The sequence below is a fragment of the Platalea leucorodia genome (assembly GCF_965183815.1).
Source record: "Platalea leucorodia genome assembly, chromosome: Z".
Lineage (NCBI taxonomy): Eukaryota > Metazoa > Chordata > Aves > Pelecaniformes > Threskiornithidae > Platalea > Platalea leucorodia.
This window is the reverse complement of record NC_138858.1, coordinates 88,776,643-88,795,638: the sequence shown is the minus strand read 5'-3', so window position 1 is coordinate 88,795,638 and position 18,996 is coordinate 88,776,643. Positions and strand designations below refer to the sequence as shown.

Below are 18,996 nucleotides of genomic sequence, written 5' to 3'. Positions count from 1 at the left end.
GGTTTGCTCCCGCGGGGCCGACCCCGGCTGCAAAGGGCCTCGCTCCACCTGCAGCAGGAGAGGAAACTCAGGAGCACCCAGATCTCCCAGCAAGCAGCAGCAAGCTCCCAGCTGCTCAACAGCCACCCAGGACCTCCCAGCAGCCCCCAGTAGGCAGCAGCTGACTCCCAGTAGCCACCCAGGACCTCCCAGCAGCCCCCAGTAGGCAGCAGCTGACTCCCAGTCACTCCCAGTAGGCACCCAGGACCTCCCAGTAGGCAGCAGCAAGCTCCCAGTCACTCCCAGTAGCCACCCAGGGCCTCCCAGCAGCCCCCAGTAGGCAGCAGCTGGCTCCCAGTCACTCCTAGGAGGCACCCGGGACCTCCCAGTAGGCAGCAGCTAGCTCCCAGTCATTCCCAGTAGGTACCCAGGACCTCCCAGTAGGTAGCAGCTAGCTCCCAGTCACTCCCAGTAGCCACCCAGTACCTCCCAGTACGCAGCAGCAAGCTCCCAGTCACTCCCAGTAGGCACTCAGGACCTCCCAGTAGGCAGCAACAAGCTCCCAGTCACTCCCAGTACGCAGCAGCAAGCTCCCAGTCACTCCCAGTAGGCACTCAGGACCTCCCAGTAGGCAGCAACAAGCTCCCAGTCACTCCCAGTAGGCACCCAGGACTTCCCAGTACGCAGCAGCTAGCTCCCAGTCACTCCCAGTAGGCACCCAGGACCCCCCCCCATAGGCAGCAGCTAGCTCCCAGTCACTCCCAGTAGGCACTCAGGACCTCCCAGTAGGCAGCAGCTGGCTCCCAGTCACTCCCAGTAGGCACCCAGGACCTCCCAGTAGGCAGCAGCTAGCTCCCAGTCACTTCCAGGAGGCACCCAGGACTTCCCAGTAGGCAGCAGCTACCTCCCAGTCACTCCCAGGAGGCCCCAGTAGCTCCCAGCAGTCCCTGCCCGATGGGGCACAGCTGGATGGGGGGCCCAGCCCCCTGGCAGCTGGGGGCCATTGCTTCGTTAGCACAGCCGGCCCCGTTAGCACCAGCCCTGGCACTCAGGCACCCACCCCGGGCTGGGGTTTGCTCTTTGTCCCCCCATCCGTCCCCACAGGTGGCCTGTGGCCAAGCCGGGAAAGCCGTGTCCCGGCGCTGGGGACCCCCGGCAGGACGGGGACCCGTGGGGCCCACGGGGAGCAGGACCAGCACCCAGAGCCAGCGCTCGACCTGCCCAGGGACCCTGGGCCACAGCGGGGCGGGGGGCAGCAAATGGCGGACACCTGGGGCCTGCCACCCTGTCCCCCACCCTCTCGGCCCCGCCGCTGTCCCCGTGCCCCCGTGTCCCCCATGGCCGTGTCCCCCCAAGCCCCCACGACACGTGCCACCCCGGCCTGGCAGACACGGCAGCACCGGGCACGGGGGGGCTGCGTGCCATGGAGGTGCATGGGGGGCTTTGCATGAGGGGATTTGCACGAGGGGCATCACCTTGCACACGGGGACACGGCCTTGCACAGGCACCTCGCACAGGGGCCCTTGCACAAGGGCAGTGCCTGGCACGGGGGCACCGCATATGTCCCCCACCTCGTCCTTGGGGGTGACCACGGCATCCCCGAGCACCTCAGCACCCCACTGCCCTCCAGTGCCCCCCAGTGACAGCCCAGCGTCCCCAAGTGCCATCCCAGTGCCCCCCAGTGCCAGCCCTGTGCTACCAAGTGCCAACCCGGTGCTCTCCAGTGCTCACTACTGCCCACTGGTGCCATCCCAGTGCCATTCCTCTGCCCCCAAGTGCCATCCCAGTCCCCCCCAGTGCCCCCAGTCCCAGCTTGGTGCCATTCCTGTGACCCTAAGTGCCATCCCAGTGCCCCCCAATACCTGCAGTGCCAGCCCAGTGCCAACCCCATGCCCCCACGTGCCATCCCAGTGCCCCCCAATACCCCCAATGCCAGCCCAGTGCCATCCCCATGCCCCCAAGTGCCATCCCAGTGCCTCCCAGTGCCCCCTCAGTGCCAGGCCAGTGCCCCCTTGGTGCCCACCCCCACTGCCCCTGTGGGTGCCCCCGCAGTGCCCTCCCAGTACCTGCCCAGTGTCCCATGGGTGACTACCCAGCACCCACCAGTACCCCCCCAGTAACTTCCAGTAACCCACAGTGTCCCCCCAGTACTTCCCAGTACCCCCCAATAACCCCCATTACCCCCAGTATCCCCCAGTGCTCCCAGTATCCCCCTAGTACTACCAGTGTCCCCTACTGCCCCTATTACCCCATATTGTGGTTTAACCCCAGCCAGTAACTAAGCACCATGCAGCCGCTTGCTCACTCCCCCCCAGTGGGATGGGGGAGAGAATCGGAAGAGTAAAAGTGAGAAAACTCGTGGGTTGAGACAAAGACAGTTTAATAGGGAAAGCAAAAGTCGCACACGCACGCAAAGCAAAGCAAGGCATTCATTCACTGCTTCCCATGGGCAGGCAGGTGTTCAGCCATCCTCAGGGAAGCAGGGCTCCATCACGCGTAATGGTTACTTGGGAAGACAAACGCCATCACTCCGAACGTCCCCCCCCTTCCTTCTTCTTCCCCCAGTTTCTATACTGGCCATGACGCCATTCGGTATGGCATAGCCCTTTGGCCAGCCTGGGCCAGCTGTCCTGGCTGTGCCCCCTCCCAGCTGCTTGTGCACCGGGCAGAGCACAAGAAGCTGGAAAGTCCTTGACTGGTGTAAACTCTGCTCAGCAAGAACCAAAACATCAGTGTGTTATCAACATTATTCTCATCCTAAATCCAAAACACTGCACTCTACCAGCTACTAAGAAGAAAATGAACTCTATCCCAGCTGAAACCAGGACAGTATCCACCCCTTATTCCATACCATTTACGTCATGCTCAGGTCCCACATTATCCAATACATCCTCAATAACCACCACCCCACTTATTCTATGGACCACCCCTGTGAAATGTCTGTAAAATGTCCATAAACATCCACAAATGCCCATTGAGTTCATTCAGTCCATGGCTCTGGGCTCCACCTGTGACGGTGGTCGCTCAGGACAGGAGCGGTGGTGTGTTGCGTGGAGGTACTGGGCGCCAAAGCCAGCTCAGGTCGGGTCACTGCTGCGCTTGCACTGCTGCTTGTAAGGCTTCTCCTCCATGGGTTCAGGCGGTTCCTGCTATGGTAATTCCTATAACATGCAACTCAGATCATGGGTTACAACAATTTAAAGGTATTTCCATTACAATCTCCACACCTGGCCCCGTTGGACGAGACCATTGGGTTTAACACTGCAATGGACTCCTCCCCTTGCCCCTGCTTTGGCTTGGACTTATCCACAGACTGTAGTCCCTTAGGGGTTTACCTGCTCCAAGTGGAGCCTTGTCTATGAGCCACAGTCTCTCCAGGGGTATACCTGCTGTGGCATGGACTTATCCACAGCTCACAGTCACTTAGAGGTGCACCTGTTCCCACATGACCTTCTCCATGGGCCACAACGCTTTCAGAGAGATACCTGCTCCAGCGTGGCCTTGCCCGCAGCCACAGTCTCTTCAGAAGTAAACTTGCTCCACCATGGCCTTACCCATGGCCACACGCTTTGAGGTGCTCCAGCATGACCTCATGCACCGCCACTGATGCTTCAAGGTGTACCTGCTGCAGCACGGACTTATCCACAGCCACAGATGCTTTGAGGTGTACCCTCTCCAGCGTGGACTTATGCTTGGGCCACAATCCCTTCAAGAGGTATCCCTGCTGCGGCACAGACATAACCATGGCCACAGACGCTTCAAGACATACCTGCTCTGGCATGGGCTTATCCACATCCACAGATGCTTTGGGGTGTCCTGCTCCCGTGTGGACTCGTCCACAGGTCACAGTCCCTTCGACTCGAGCTCGCACTGGAGTTCCAGCCTGTCCAGTACAGCAGCGCAGAAACAGCAGTGATGCCCTGGCCGTCTGCCAGCCCAGGCACAGGGCTGTTGTTGTTATCAGAATGTTCCCAGGCACAGCACAGTAAGATGATAAGCAGTTCAGCAAGCAGCAAAAGCAAAAAACAGCCACTAACAAGCACTAGACTCTAATATACAGTAAGGCAAGCAAGCCCCGTGGCAAGCACAGAAGCCTGCCGATTAATACCTAAACAGCACTAACAGCTATAAATTCAATCTAATCTAGCACATTCCAGTTAAATCTGTCATTATCTTGAACCCTTCGTGCCCCACGTTGGGCGCCAAAAAGGACTGTAGTGGTTTAATCCCAGCCAGCAACTAAGCCCCACACAGTCGCTCGCTCACTCCCCCCCAGTGGGATGGGGGAGAGAATCGCAAGAGTAAAAGTGAGAAAACTCATGGGTTGAGACAAAGACAGCTTAATGGGTAAAGCAAAAGCCGCACGCACGCAAAGCAAAGCAAGGCATTCATTCACTCCTTCCCATGGGCAGGCAGGTGCTCAGCCATCCCCAGGGAAGCAGGGCTCCATCACGTGTAACGGTTACTTGGGAAGACAAACGCCATCACTCCGAACGTCCCCCCTTTCCTTCTTCTTCCCCCAGTTTCTATACTGGGCACGACACCATTCGGTACGGAATAGCCCCTTGGCCAGTCTGGGCCAGCTGTCCTGGCTGTGCCCCCTCCCAGCTGCTTGTGCACCGGGCAGAGCACAAGAAGCTGGAAAGTCCTTGACTGGTGTAAACTCTGCTCAGCAAGAACCAAAACATCAGTGTGTTATCAACGTTATTCTCATCCTAAATCCAAAACACAGCATTCTACCAGCTACTAAGAAGAAAACTCTATCCCAGCTGAAACCAGGACACCCCAGTATCCCCCAATGCGCCCCAGTAACCTCCAGTGTCTCCCATTACACCCAGTGCCCCCCAGTACCTCCCCATACCCACCGTTATTCCCAGTATCCCCCAGTGCTCCCAGTACCCCTATTACCCTCAGTTTCCCCAGTACTTCCCATTAACTCCGTTACCCCCAGTTTCCGCAGTGTCCCCCAGTACTCCCCATTACTCCCAGTGCTCCTGGTACCCCCCATTACCCTGTTTCCCCAGTATCCCTCAGTACCCCCCATTACTCCCAGTACCCCCATTACTCTCAGTACTCCCAGTTTCCCCCAGTACTCCTCATTACCCCCCATTACCCCCAGTGCTCCCAGTACCCCAGGAACCCCCAGTACCCCCCAATACCCGCAGTATCCCCCAGTGCCCCCAGTATCCCCCCAGAAACCCCAGTGCTCCCAGTACCCCAGTCACCCCCAGTACCCCCCTGTACCCCGCAATACCCCCAGTATCCCCCAGTGCCCCCAGTATCCCCCTAACACCCCTATTCCTCCCACGCGGCCTCCAGCCGCCAGGGGGCGCCGGCGCCGCCGCCGCCCCGCCCCGCCCCGCCCTGCCAAGATGGCGGCGCCCATGGCTGCCCGGGTGCTGCGGGTGAGGGGCGGGACGGGGGGAACCCGGGGACACCGGGGACGAGCGGGGACACCGGGGGTGGGGAACACCGGGAATGGGGGGCACCAGGCCTGAGGGGGTTGGGGGGGGGGAGTATGGGGGGCTCTGGGGACACCGGCTATGGGGGACACTGGGTGTGGGGACACTGGCGACACCAGGTATGGGGGACACCGGGAATGGCGGACACCGGGAACACGAGGCCTGGGGGGGGATGTGGGCATGGGGGCCTCTGGGGACACTGGGCCTGGGGACCCCAGGTATGGGGGACACAGGGACAGCGGGCGTGGGGACACCAGGGACACTGGATATAGGGGACACTGGTTATGGGGGGCATGGCAGGCACCGGGCATGGGGGAATTGTGGGCATGGGGGGCACCAGGTGTGGGGGGGACAGGGGACACCGGGTACGGGGGCACAGGGGCACTGGGTGTAGGGGACAGCAGGTACGGGGGCACAGGGGCACTGGGTGTAGGGGACAGTGGGTATGGGGGACAGCGGGTATGGGGGACACAGGGGCACTGGGTGTAGGGGACACCGGGTATGGGGGACACCGGGTATGGGGACACAGGGGCACTGGGTGTAGGGGACAGCGGGTATGGGGGACACAGGGGCACTGGGTGTAGGAGACACTGGGTATGGGGAGCACCAGGGGCTCCAGGCATGGGGGGTATGGGCTGGAGGGGGGAGTGTGGGCACTGGGGACACCGGGGACACTGGGTATGAGGGGCACCAGGGCCACTGGGTGCAGGGGACACTGGGTGGGAGGGACAGTGGGGACATTGGGTATAGGGGATGCCAGGTGTGGGGGACACAGCATGGGGGTCACCGGTCACAGAACACCAGGTGCGGGGGGCTCCAGCAACCATGGCTCCGCTCTGGGGACAGCGGGCAGGGGGTCACAGGGTGGGGGGTGCTCCGCACGCGGGGTACCCTGGGGACACTGGGCGCTGGGGGCACCAGGGAATGGGCAGGCCCAGCCCTGGGGTCCCCGGCTGCTGCGGGTGCCCGCTGTCCCTCACCCCTGTCCCTCACCAGGCAGTGCCCCGTGTCCGCCCCGTCCCTGTCCCTGATGCCACCCGGCACCTCCACACCACCCCCGCCTGCCTCAAGGTAAGCCGTGGGGCTGCCCCCTCCCCACCTCACCCGCCGGGTCCCCACCCCTCTGACACCACCATCCCCACAGACGCGGGCGGCGCGGGTGCGCGTCGGCAAAGGGGACAAGCCGGTCACCTACGAGAAGGCGCACGCCCCCCACTACATCGCCCACCGCAAGGGCTGGCTCTCCCTGCACACCGGTGGGTCACCCCGCAGTCCCCTGGGGCTGGTGGGGACCGTGACACGGGGAAAGGGCCGTGTGGGGCACCCCTGGGCATCGCGGGGATGGGGACGTATGGGGCAGGAGAGCACCATGGATTTGGGCTGTGGGGTGTCACGGGGACAGGGACATGTGGGACACATGGGTGTTGTGGAGGCAGGGATGTGTGGGGCACACAGGGACACATGAGGGCAGCTGTGGGGATGGGGCATCGTGGGGACAGGGACACATGGGGCACATGGATATCACGGCAGCAGGATCATGAGGGGTGGGCATGTGGGCGTCACAGGACAGGGATGTGTGGGGTTCGTGGTCGTGGCAGGGATGGGGCACAGAGGGTCAAGGCCACGTGGGGCACAAGGGCACTGTGGGGACAGGCCATAGGGCATGATGGGGACAGGGATATGTGGGACGCATGGACACTGCGGGGACAGGGACATGTCCCCAGGCATCGTGGGGATGGGGACACATGGGGCACATGGACACGGCGGGGATGGGGACGTGTGGGGTGGACACGCGGTCACGGTGTGGCCGGCATCCCCTGGCACGGTGCGGTGGTGCCGGTGCCGACCCTTTCTGTGCCCGCAGGGAACCTGGCCGGGGAGCCGGGCGCGGCAGAGCGGGCGGTGGAGGACGCCTTCCTGCGCCGCTTCCTCTACGGCACCTTCCCCGGCATCCTGGCGGATGAGGTGGTGCTGAAGCGCCGTGCCAACCTGCTGGTGATCTGCGCCGTGCTGGCGCGGGGCCTGGCGCCCGCCAAGCTCTACTTCCTGGTGGGCTACGCCGAGACCCTCCTCAGCCACTTCTACAAGTGCCCGGTGCGCCTGGAGCTGCAGACGGTGCCCGCCAAGGTGGTCTACAAGTACCTCTAGTGCCGGGCGGGCAATAAAGCGGGGTTTGTGCCCACCCTGCCCTGCCTGCGGGTCTTGGAGGGTTTGGGGTGGCACCCCGGCGCTGTGGGGTGCTGGCCCTGCGATGGCCCTGTGCCCCGAATGGCCCCGTCCCTCTGTGTCCCATCCCTGCCGTGCCCGTGTGCCCCACAGGGCCCTGTCACCCCAGTGCCCTCTGCCCTGTCCCCGTGATGTTCCAGTGCTCCACATGGCACCATCCCTGCGATGCCCACGTGCTCCACATGTCCCTGGCCCCACAGTGCCCGTGTGCCTCGTCCCCGTGATGCCCGTGTCCCTCACATGTCCCTGTCCCCCCAACGTCCATGTGCCCCATGTGGCCCTGTCCCCGTACTGCCCTTTGGCTTGGCCCCACGGTGCCCTCGTGCCCCACGTGGCCCCATTGCTGTGTGCCCCATCCCAGTGATGCCCATGTGCCCCCACATATCCCTGTCCCCACAGCGCCCTTGCACCCCACATGGCCCTGTCCCCATGATGCCACTCTGCCCCACATGGCCTGTGTGCCCCACAGGGCTCCGTCCTCACAGCGCCCAGTGCCTCGTCCCCACCGTCCCCTCGCACCCTGTGTGTCCCCATCCCTGTGGTGCCTGTGTGCCCCACACGTCCTGTCCCCGTGTCCCCATCCCCGCACAGACCCCGTGACGCTTCAGAGCCAAGATGCAGTTTCTATATAAGGTGCCCCAGCAGTGAAACCCAGTCCCAGTGAAACCTGTCCCAGTTAAACCCAGTCCCGAATCTGAGAAAACCAGTTTAAATATGACAGCAGTAGAAAAAGCAGCAGCGGGGCAGGGCAGTGAGGGGCAGCGGGGCTCAGCCCTGCCCAGGGACTGTGGCCTTGTCCTTGTCCTTCTCCTTGTCCTTGTCCTCCTCCTTGTCCTTGTCCTCGAAGCAGGGGTTGCTGAGGGCCAGCCCCGCACCCTGCTCCGCGCCGGCTGCCGTGTCCCCACCCGTGTCCCCTGCTGTGTCCCCTGCCGGCATCCGCGGGCTGGGTCCTGCGGGGACGATGGGGGACAGTGCCAGGCTGTCACCATCCTCCTGGAGGGACATTGGGGACAGGGCACCATCCCCAGGGGGGATAGAGGGCTCTTACCCACGTAGCTGAGGAGGACGGGGAGGAAGATGATGCCGTGGGCCAGCCCCACCAGGGTGATGATGAGGTTGAGGCGGAAGAAGAAGATCTGGATGAGCTGGGCCTTGGCGAAGGCCAGCACCACGATGCCGGGCAGGTTGGTCATGGCCACCCCGGCCACCACCTGCGCCCAGGATGGGGTCAGTGACAGCCAGGTCACCCCGTCCCTCCCGTCCACGGGGAGGGGAGGGGGTCCGTGCGGCCATCACCCCCGTCCCGCGCCCACCTTGCTGCCCATGTTGACGGTGGCCTCGGCGGCTCGTTCCACCCGGCTGGGCTTGGTGCTGTGCGCGAAGGCGCAGGTGATGTGGGACACGAACTCCACCGAGATGCCCACGGCCTGCAGGGACGGGCTGTCACCCCGGGGCACCCGCGGGCGCTCCGCCGGGCTGGCACGGCGCGGTGCCCACCCTGTGCTCGTGCACCCTGCCTGCCCCATGTCCCTGTCCCACCCCCGTGTCCCAAGCCCCCGTGCCAACCTGCTTGTCCCCGTGCCACCCCACGTGCCCCATCCTACATGTCCCCGTCCCCTGTGCCACCCTGCACACCCCAGGCTGCTCAGTCCCCATGTCACCCTGTGCGTCCCGTGTCCTTCTGCCACCTCCTGTACCCCCACGCCACCCCACGTGCCCCAAATCCCCATGCCACCCCGTGTGCCCCAGGTCCCCGTGCCACCCCGTGTGCCCCGCACCGCGACGAGGTTGATGAGGGCCACGGCATTGTAGGGGACGCTCCAGAGGGCCATGGCGCCCACGGTGTCCACCAGGATCATGGCGATGGTGAGGAGGGTGGCGGTGCTGGAGCGCAGGTCCATGCCCAGCAGCAGGAAGGAGACGACAAAGGTGGGCACCAGACACAGCGCCAGCGTGATGACGCCCTCAGCCACCACCGTCAGGTACTGCTCGTAGTAGACGTAGGTCACCCTGCCCAAGAAGTGTCACCGCCACGCTGGCACGCCGACACGGGCACCTGGCACCCGTGCCGACCCCGGCTGACCCGGCACCCACCCTGACCCTGAACTGGGGCACCCGCACCAACCCCAGCCCCGAACTGGGCACCCGTGTGAAGCCCCAGCAAGGCACTGGGGTGCCCACACTGACCCTGGCTGGCCACCCCGAACCGGGCACCCCGAACCGCGGCACCCACAGCACCATGCGCTGGGCACCCTGACCCAGCACCCGCTCTGCGCCCTACCCAGGCACCAGAGCACCCATGGCAGCCTGGGCTGGGCACCCCTCCCCGGTCACCCCGTCCTCCTGCGGCCGAGCACTCCAACCCGCGGCGGGCGCTTACGTGTAGGGGAAGACGCGGAAGTCGGGGTGGGTGCCGGGCACCTGGCGCAGGGTGGCGGTGATCTCGTCGGCCAGGGCGCGGGCAGCCCGCAGCGCCGCCGTGTACTCCTGCGAGGTGTGCAGCGGGCGCTGGTACGCCATGAAGCGGGAGGCTGGCGGAGATGGGTGGGGTGGGGTCAGCAGGGCACCCTAGGGTGCCCCCCCCGCCCCGTGCCGCCCACCCTGCACTCACCCAGGATGGTACCGTTGGCGTCCATGCTGACCGCCGTGTCGTAGGCGCCCAGACCGCTGCGGGGAGGGGGCAAGGGGTGAGGGGGGCACCTAGAGCATGGGTGCTGGGGGGGGGCACCCGGTGGGCGCCCGTGTCCCCACGCCGACGTCCACATGCGTGCCCACGTGCGTGTGCATGCCCTCTGTGTACGTCTGTTGCCCTCCATTGCCGGTGCCCCCCGTGGGTCGTCCCCTCCGGGTGCCCGCCCCGGTGCCCCCCCCGGGTGGCACCTACCCCTTGGCGCACTGCAGCGTGGGGCGGTCGTGGAGGAACCAGGGCAGGAACCGCTCGAACTCCTCCACCGTCGGGCGCCGCGTGACATTCAGGCACTGTCCCCCCACGCAGGTGGGGTCATCTGCAGGTATGGCCGCGCTCAGCACCCCGGGGGCAGCCGCTGGGAACCACGTCAGGCTCCCAACGGGCACCCAGTGGGAAGCAGGGGGAGCAGCCAGCGGGCGCCATGGCAGGCACCCAGTAGACCCCCAAGGGACACCACAACAGGCGCCCAAGGGACACCACGGCACGCAACCAGCGGTCCCCATGGCACCCCAGTAGGCACCAGACAATGGCATTCAATGTGGACCATGGTGGGCATCCAACGGGCAACCAATTGGCACCATGGCAAGCATCCAGTGGGCACCCACTGGGAATACAACAGTCACCCAATGGCACTCAATGAGATCCCAGTGGTCTCCCAATGGGACCCATGGTGGGCATCCAATGGGCACCATCACGGGCACCCAATGGCCACCTAATGGGATCCCAGTGGGCAACCAATGGGCATCACGGTGTCCACCCAATGGCCACTATGGTGGGCATGCAATGCACACCCAACAGCCACCACGGTGCAGACCTCACGTGCACCCAAACAGCCACCATGGTGGGCACCCAACATACACCCAACAGGCACCACGATGGGCACCCAACGTACACCCAACAACCACCGCGGTGTAGACCTCATGTGCCCCCAACAGCCACCACAGCGTTCCCCCCCAGCACCCTGGTGCCCACTCACTGCTGGTGGAAGGACAGAACTCCCCAGTGAGGTTGCCGAACCAGTGAATGCGGCAGCAGCGGCCGGTGGGGTTGAGCCAGTCCAGGAAATCGTCCACCCAGGAGGTGGCGGGGATGGCGAGGTAGGACCTGGGCAGAGGCAGGGCTGGCAGGAGGCTGGCAGCACCCTGCCTGCCCGCCCGCCCCCCCCCCGCGCCTCCCCACCCCACTCACACGTTGGGGAAGCGCGTGGCGTATTGGATGGTGTTGGTGAGGGAGTCGGCGGCGCAGCCGGCGCTGGAGCAGATGCCGTTGGTGCCGGCCGGGGAGGAGAAGTTGTAGCCGCCAGTGGTGACGAAATAGGTGGGCACCCCCACCGCCAGGTACCGGTTCAGGGCGGCAAAGTACTGCAGCATGTAGGAGTCCTGGGGGCACCCACCCCCATCAGCCAGGGTGTGGGCACCCACCCACAGCACCCATAGGGTCCTGATGGTCCCCAGATGGGGTCTCACCACCCACGCGTGAGTGGGCATGCCACCCACTGCATCACCCCCCTGTGCTCCCGCACGGGGCCACCAGCTCCATGGTGGCCGCGCTGTTCCCATATGGGGCCACGCCATCCCCGTGCTGGCCCTATACAGGGCTATGCTGGCCCCGCAGGGGCCGTACCATCCAGTGCATCCCCATACGGGGCCATGCCATCCCCGTGCTGTGCCCATAAGGGGTCATGCCATCCCTGCAGTGGCCTTATACAGAGCTATACTGTCCCATGTGTCCCTGTTTGGGGCCATACCATCCCTGCGCATCCCTATACAGGACTATACTGTCCCTGTGGGGACCATACCACCCCTGTGCCTCTCCATACAGGGCCACACCATTCTATAAGGTGCCACGCTGTCCCTATACAGGGCCATACTGTCCCCACATGTCCCTGTATGGGGCCGTACCACCCCTGTGCATCCCCATATGGGGCCACACCATCCCCATGCTGTGCCCATATGGGGCCATACTCTCCCCAGGCATCCCTATAGGAGCCATACCACCCCCGTAACCCCGCCTCCCCCCTCGGCCTGGGGTGGGGGTGCCCCCGGCGCCAGCCCCCACCTTGGGCATGGCGAGCTCCTGGTCCAGCCCCACCGGCACCTGCAGCATCAGGTAGAGCCCGGCGCAGGCCAGGAAGAGGAAGAGCAGCACCTGCCAGCAGCACCCCTCATGAGGGGACCCCGGGAACCCCCGGGACCCCCCAGGGACCCTTGAGCCCCCCCAAATCCCCTTGCAACACCTCTATGTCCCCCCACACCTCCTGGACCCCTTCAGAGGCTCCCAGCCCCCCATGTCCCATCCACCCAAGCCCCCGCTGTCCCCCTCCCACCTTCCAGGACCCCCCCAGACACCCCGCTACACCCCACATCCCCCCCTGACCCCCAGGAACCTCGACACCCCCAAGGACCCCCCAGCCCCTCGAGGAACCCCCACACACTCCCTTGTCCCCCCCAGGCCTCCCCAAATCCCCCCAGGATCCCCTCCCTACACCACACATCCCCCAGACACCTCTGCCCCCGAGGCCCCCCAGCCCCCTCACCACGACGGGGCGCGCCAGGCGGTGCAGCAGCAGCGGGGTGTAGTAGCGGTGCAGCAGTGGGCGCAGCAGACGGGCACCTGGCCCCGCGGGACCCCCCTTGCCCATCCCGCAGCAGCAGCAGAGGTCGAAGCGGGCGGCCTGCGGGCAGCGCCGTGCTGGCACGGGTCCTGGCACGGCGGGGTGCCTCCTGCCCGCCCCAGCGTCCATGGGCAGCCCCATGCCAACCCCAAACACCCTGGGGCACACAGGCGCCCCGTGCCCAGCCGGGGCACCCTAAGGACTTTGGGCACCCCATGCCCACCCTGTATCCACCCTGGGCACCGTCCTGCCCACGGGCACCCGATGGGCACCCCAGGTACCTCAGGCACAGAAACACCCCACGGGCACTCCATGCCCACCCTGTGCCCACCCTGAGGACCCTAATGTCCATGGGCACCCCGTGCCAGCCCCAGACACCCTCATACCCATGGGCACCCCATGGTCACCCCTGAGCACCAGGGGCCCCCCATGACCACTGTGGGACCGCCCGGGCACCCTCCTGCCCGGGGGCACCCCATGTGCACCCCAGGTACCTCGGGCACAGAAACCATATCCACAGCACCCCATGCCCACCCAGTGCCCACACTGGGGACCCTAATGTCCATCAGCACCCCATGCCAACCCCAGACACCCTCATACCCATGAGCACCCCACGCCCACCCTGGGCACCCCATGTCCACCCTGTGCCCACTCTGGGCACCCTCATACCCATGGGCACCCCATAACCACCCCGGGCACCCCCTGCCCACCCTAGGGACTTTAATGTCCAGGGGCACCCCAAGCCAACCCCAGACACCCTCACACCCACAGCCACCTTATACCCACCCCGGGCACCCTCATGCCCACAGGCACCCCACACCCACCCTGTGCCCACCCTGGGCACCCCATGCCCATCATGGGACCACCTGGGCACCACCCCACCCAGGGTCCCCCAGTGCCCACCCTGTGCCCACCCCCTCATGCGTGGGCACCCCATGCCCACCCTGGGTGCCATACCTCCTGCCGCCGAGCATCGAGTGCCAACAGGGCGACGAACCCCGACATCTGGAGGAGGAAGTCGAAGGCGATGGCCAAGGCGGCCGTGAGGGCGAAGGTGCGGACGGCGGGCATGGAGGAGAGGGCACCTGCGGACACCGGGCATCAGCGGGCACCTGGCAGCAGTGCCTCCACACCACACCCCCCGTGCACCCACACCCACTGCACCCACTGGGTGCACGATGCCCGCGGGTGCACTGTGCCTGCTGCGTGTGCCATGCCCCTGTGCCCTCCGTGTCCCCACCTGTGCCCCGTGTCCCTGTGCTCCCGCATCGCTGTGCACACCCTGTGCCCCTTGTGTACCCCATATCCCTGTGCCCCTCATGCCCCTCCACATCCCTGTGCCCCTCCATGCCCCCATGTCCCCATGCCCCCGCGTCCCTGTGCCCCCCATGTCCCCACCTCTGCCCCTTGTGTCCCTGTGCCCCCCCTGTACTCCCATGTCCCCCGCATCCCCATGCCCGCGTGTCCCTGTACGCCCCCTTGTCCCCGTGCCCCCATGTCCCTGTGCTCCCCCCTGTGCCCCGTGTCCCCCCTGCGCCCCCCGTGCCCCGGCTCACCCAGGAGGAAGCAGATGACCTCGGAGAGGCTGCAGAGCAGCATGCTGGGTGCCACCTGCGACAGCACCCGCCCGATGTGCTGCTCCCGCGTCTCGCCCGGCTCCCGCTGCGACTGCTGCTGGCCGGGGTGGTGAGGAGGGGGTGCCCGCCATGGGCGCCCCCCCACCCCGGGGAGCCCGCACGGGCACCCACCGCCCAACCTGGGGGTGCCGCCACGTGCACGGCGGGGGCCGCTGTGCCCCATGGGGGCCCCATGCCTCTGCGCCCCGTGGGGATGCCCCCACCCAAGGGTGCCCACCTGCCCCACAGGGATTCCCATGCCCACAGGCGCTCCCGTTCTCCCCGTGCCCACTGACCTGGTACTCCTGCACAAAAATGAAAATGTTGTCTGCGCCCACAGCGAGGACGAGGAAGGGCACAACCTCGAGGATGATGAGGGATGAAGGCAACCCCACCAGTGCCAGGAACCCCATGGAGGCGAAGACAGCGCCCAGCACCACGGCGATGCCCCCCAGCGCCAACGTCACCTTCGACTCCACCTGCAAGAGCGGGGATCACCCGCTCAGCACCCGGCGAGGCACCCGAGGGCACTGGCATCACCCCGAGCCCCCCGGCGCGTACCAGGACGCGGCGCCAGGCCGTGTACTCGCCCAGCGCCAGGGCGATGTAGGCGAAGACCACGAGGTAGCTGATGGCAAAGATGGGGATGTCCTCCCCCGTGGTGCGGTTGATCTCATCCTCCAGCGAGCGCTGACGGAAAGGAGGTGGGTGAGGGGGTGCCGGGCACCCTAGGGTGCCCCCCCCCAGCCGGTGGGTGCTTCACCTCGGACATGAAGGTGACGGAGAGGTTGGAGCTGTGGGTGCGCTGGAAGTCGCCCACCACCTCGAGGAAGCGGCGCTCCCAGCTCAGCACCCACTCATGGCGGGGATCGTCACGGGGGAAGTTGTTGAGGGAGTAGGTGATGATCAGCGCCTCCGCCTCCGTGTACTCCGAGCCTGCGGGGACAGCGGGTGACACCCCCTGGGTGACATCCCCCGGGTGACATCCCACCCACCGTGCCTGCCCATCCTGGTGCTGCCTGGCGCTTACCGGGGTAGCCACCGAAGGCGATGTAGGGGAAGACGGGGCCGCCGTACTCGGCCATGCAGCTCAGCTCCAGTGTCGTGATGTCCTTGAAGGAGAGCGGGGAGCTGGTGGGGACACGGCGCCAGGTGAGCAGGGGCTGCATCCACCCCAGTGCCCACCCTGACCCTGCTGTGGCACCCCACGGGCACCGTGACTCGCTGGGCACCCCACAGATAACACCCCAGCCCCAAAGCTCAGCACCCCACAGGCACCGTGCAAAGCCCATCACCCTGCAGGCATCACCCTGACCCCGCAGCCCACCGCCCCACGGCACCAGCCAGCACCCTATCCCCATCCCCCCGGCCCCACGCCCCCCATCCCCGGGGAGCGGCACCCACTTGACGCAGTAGATGAGATGGTCGCGCCAGTCGACGGTGCCAGTCTCCTTGCCCTCGGTCTGGGTGGCCGTGGCGGCCAGGCGGGTGCCGTTGTTCTGGAAGTACTGGGTGACGCTGTTGACGCAGCAGTCCGCCAGCCCGGGGTCCGTGGGGTTGAGGGGGGCGTAGCAGACGTCGCTCAGTGTCACCTCCCTGCCCGACACCGGTGCCCACGCCGTGGCGGCCGCCAGCTGCTCCTGCAGCTCCAGCAGCGCCTGCAGCACCTCCTCTGACAGCACCCCGCTGAAGTTCTTGGCACCAAACACCACCGATTCGTAGCCGGAGCTGGGCCGGCCCGGTGCCGTCACGATCACCTGGTTGGTGCGGAGGAAAGGACCGAAGTGCTGGTCATAAAAGGCTTTTTCCTGCCGGGCACGGCTACCCGGTGCCGACCACAGCTCCACCGGATCGGTGGTGAGACGTAGCATAACCAAACCAGCCGATAAACCGCCGGCCACCACCACCACCACCACAAGCACCACCACGGGGTGCCCGGCCACCAGCGTGCCCCACCGGCGGAAAGCCCTCGCCAGGATGCGGTGGCTGGCGTCGCCCAGGCGCGCCGAGCAGCCGGTGGAACGCGCTGGTGCTGGCTGGGGCGTGGTGTCCTTCTTGGACCGCCGGCACTGGCACAGCAAGGCGACAATGAAGATGAGGGCGAGGAGGCCGAAGAGCAGCCCGCAGAGGACCAAGGCGCCATCGGCGTTGCCCAGGCGGAAGGGGGGCGGCGGGCCGGGGGGGGCGGTCACCGGCGGGCAGGATTCGGCACAGTCCTGGCAGGAGCAGGGCTGCTCCTGGGGGCTGAGAGCCTGGTTGCAGCGCCAGGCCTGCCCGGCCAGCGGCACGATGGCATCGCCAGGCTGCGTGCCGTTGGGCACCAGCTGGAAGTCGATCTGCAGCGGCGCCAAGCCGTTGTTTTTATCCCCTTGGAAATCCAACCAGCGCTGGGTGGTGCAGAGCCGGGCACCGTAACGCCCGCACATGGTATCGATGGCGTAACCGCCGGTAGCCGGTAACCGGACGCCCCGGCAGGAGGTGAAAGAGGCATCGGCAAACTCCTGCTGGTAAAAACATTGGTACTCCACGACAGCGAGCTGGGGCTTCCCCGGCACCGTGGTGCGGTTGACGATGCGGGTGACGTTGGTGAAGAGGCTCTGGTTGGGGCTGCAGATGTTGTTGCAGTAAAGGTTGGCGAAATTCCTGGCACACGCCGGGCAGCGGGAGAGGACGGTGCCGGAGAGCGCCACGCTGAGCTGGAGGGCACCCAGTTGCCCCAAGGAGCAGCAAACGTGCGTCGTCGTGTTCTCCTGCACCAGCTCGGGGCAGACGGTGCGGAGCAGCGCCAGCAGCGCACCCCTGGCCGCCCGCGCTGGCGTGTTGGAGAGGCAGGGCACGTTGGAGGGCACCAGCGAGATGTTCACCTCTGGGTTGCGACCGCATTCACCGTAGAAGGCGCAGTAACCGGCTTCGTGCCTGGGAGTCAACGTCGGCGCGGCCTGCGGCGGTTGAGGGGGGATCGGTGGGCAGCGCCCCGTCCCGTAGGGCACGGCACCCAGCCCCTCCGAACGGCACACGATGGGCACCACGATGGGCACCGCGCCGGTGTCCACCAGCTCTGCCGCCCCCAGCCCCTCCAAACGGCACCCGATGGGCACCGCACCGTGCCGGCATCGCCCGGCTCTGCCGCCCCCAGCCCCTCCAAGCCTCACCCCGCCGGCAACACCACGGCTTTGCCACCAGCAGTCACCGCATCCCGGCCCCTGGCACTCCTCCAGCTCAGCCGTGCCAACCCCCAGGCACCTACCAGCGCCAGGAGGGCGCCGAGCACCGCGCCGGCCAGCGCGATAGACCCCGGCATCCTGAGCAAAAGGGTGCCGCTGGCTTCACCCGGCCCCTATAAGTCCCCGTATGCCGTGGGCGGTTGCCCGCCGGTGAGGTCTTCTGGCCTGACGGCACCGAAGCCAATCAGCCCTCGCCGGAGCTGTAAAGCCCTTGTGATCATTAACCCCGATCGATAGCCGCGGCCAGCCGACGCATCCCCGCTGGGGAGGTGCCCGGGAGCCCCCCTGCCCAAGGAGGGGGCACCCCGCTCCCCTGGCACAGCCTTGTTTTGATGCGAAAAAGGGGGCGATTTGGAGCTGTGCCCAGCCAGGATGCCCGGTGGGGTCATGGGTTTCGTGGGGTGGAGAAGGAAGCGGAGAGGCCGTGCCAGCCATGGGAAACTCATCCCGCCAGCCTGGCACCAGGGACGTGGGTGCCTTTACGGTGCCACGGCAGTGTCGGCGGCGCGTGCCAGACCAACAGGAGCGAGGGGGAAGAGAAACCGGCTGCCTCCCCACTGCGCAGGCAGTAAAACCTCCGCCGTTACCGAAGGGGGGCTGCCGTGCCCGTGGCAGGGTGCCAGCGCCAGAGCCCTCTGCCCTGGTGCCAGGAAGGGTTCAGGGCCAGCGGGCAGCCTTGGACGAGCTGTGGCCCCCCGATAAAGACACCGTAACCCCGATAAGATGCCTCAGCAGGCGATTACAGGCTCCCCGAGGGGTAACGCCTGCCTCGCACGCCACGGGGCAGGGCTGGGTGAACCCGCGAAGCACCTGGCCAGGGCAAGCGGGCAGCAGGCAAGTCAGTGCCAGCCAGGCATCATCCGAGTTACAGTGCCAGCCATGGGGTGAGACGTGCTAGGCTGCTGGGCTCACGGCGATGTGGGCACGGGGGCGGCGAGGCGCCTGAAGGGACCCAAGCCCCCAAAACTGGCAATGCCACCCCCCCACTGCGTCCTTGCCCCGGTTTATGGCCCCGATACAGCCTTGGCCTTGATAAGGGGGGGGGCGATAACGCCTGGGCACCTTTGCCCGGCATCAGCGGGAGATGCCGCTTCCCGCCTGTGCGTCACCAACCCTCCCCTGTCACGTAGCCGGCGGGGGCACCGCGCACAGCCCGGAAAGGAGGAACGCCCAGCAAGGTGACGGC

The 18,996-nt window shown here is 66.0% G+C and overlaps 2 protein-coding genes across 2 annotated transcripts; one reads left to right on the top strand and one right to left on the bottom strand.

Annotated features, from left to right (window-relative positions):
- The first annotated feature begins 5,328 nt into the window (after positions 1–5,328).
- Positions 5,329–7,628, top strand: LOC309602459 (small ribosomal subunit protein uS3m-like). Its single transcript, XM_082336041.1, has 4 exons — positions 5,329–5,384; positions 6,438–6,512; positions 6,586–6,697; positions 7,306–7,628. Exons 1-4 carry the CDS (start codon positions 5,352–5,354, stop codon positions 7,587–7,589), a joined length of 504 nt encoding a protein of 167 aa, XP_082192167.1. The 5' UTR covers positions 5,329–5,351; the 3' UTR covers positions 7,590–7,628.
- Positions 7,629–8,024: 396 nt separating this feature from the next.
- LOC309602957 (NPC1-like intracellular cholesterol transporter 1) lies at positions 8,025–18,886 on the bottom strand. The gene is made up of 19 exons (XM_082337139.1): positions 17,834–18,886; positions 15,991–17,525; positions 15,617–15,717; positions 15,350–15,522; positions 15,148–15,276; positions 14,883–15,065; positions 14,527–14,641; positions 13,928–14,055; positions 12,893–13,030; positions 12,415–12,504; positions 11,545–11,735; positions 11,333–11,460; positions 10,552–10,672; positions 10,279–10,334; positions 10,048–10,198; positions 9,446–9,677; positions 8,981–9,094; positions 8,716–8,878; positions 8,025–8,617 (listed from the first exon to the last, which is right to left on the bottom strand). Exons 1-19 carry the CDS (start codon positions 17,885–17,887, stop codon positions 8,436–8,438), a joined length of 3,984 nt encoding a protein of 1,327 aa, XP_082193265.1. The 5' UTR covers positions 17,888–18,886; the 3' UTR covers positions 8,025–8,435.
- Positions 18,887–18,996: the final 110 nt, after the last annotated feature.

Coding starts and splice junctions, on each gene's coding strand:
- LOC309602459 (XM_082336041.1), top strand. CDS start 5,352: ATGGCGGCGCCCATGGCTGCCCGGGTGCTGCGG. Junction 6,513..6,585: donor CCACCCCCGCCTGCCTCAAG/GTAAGCCGTGGG, acceptor CCATCCCCACAG/ACGCGGGCGGCGCGGGTGCG. Junction 6,698..7,305: donor CTGGCTCTCCCTGCACACCG/GTGGGTCACCCC, acceptor CTGTGCCCGCAG/GGAACCTGGCCGGGGAGCCG.
- LOC309602957 (XM_082337139.1), bottom strand. CDS start 17,887: ATGCCGGGGTCTATCGCGCTGGCCGGCGCGGTGCTCGGCGCCCTCCTG. Junction 15,523..15,616: donor CGCCTTCGGTGGCTACCCCG/GTAAGCGCCAGG, acceptor CTGTCCCCGCAG/GCTCGGAGTACACGGAGGCG. Junction 14,056..14,526: donor GGTCATCTGCTTCCTCCTGG/GTGAGCCGGGGC, acceptor CGGTGTCCGCAG/GTGCCCTCTCCTCCATGCCC.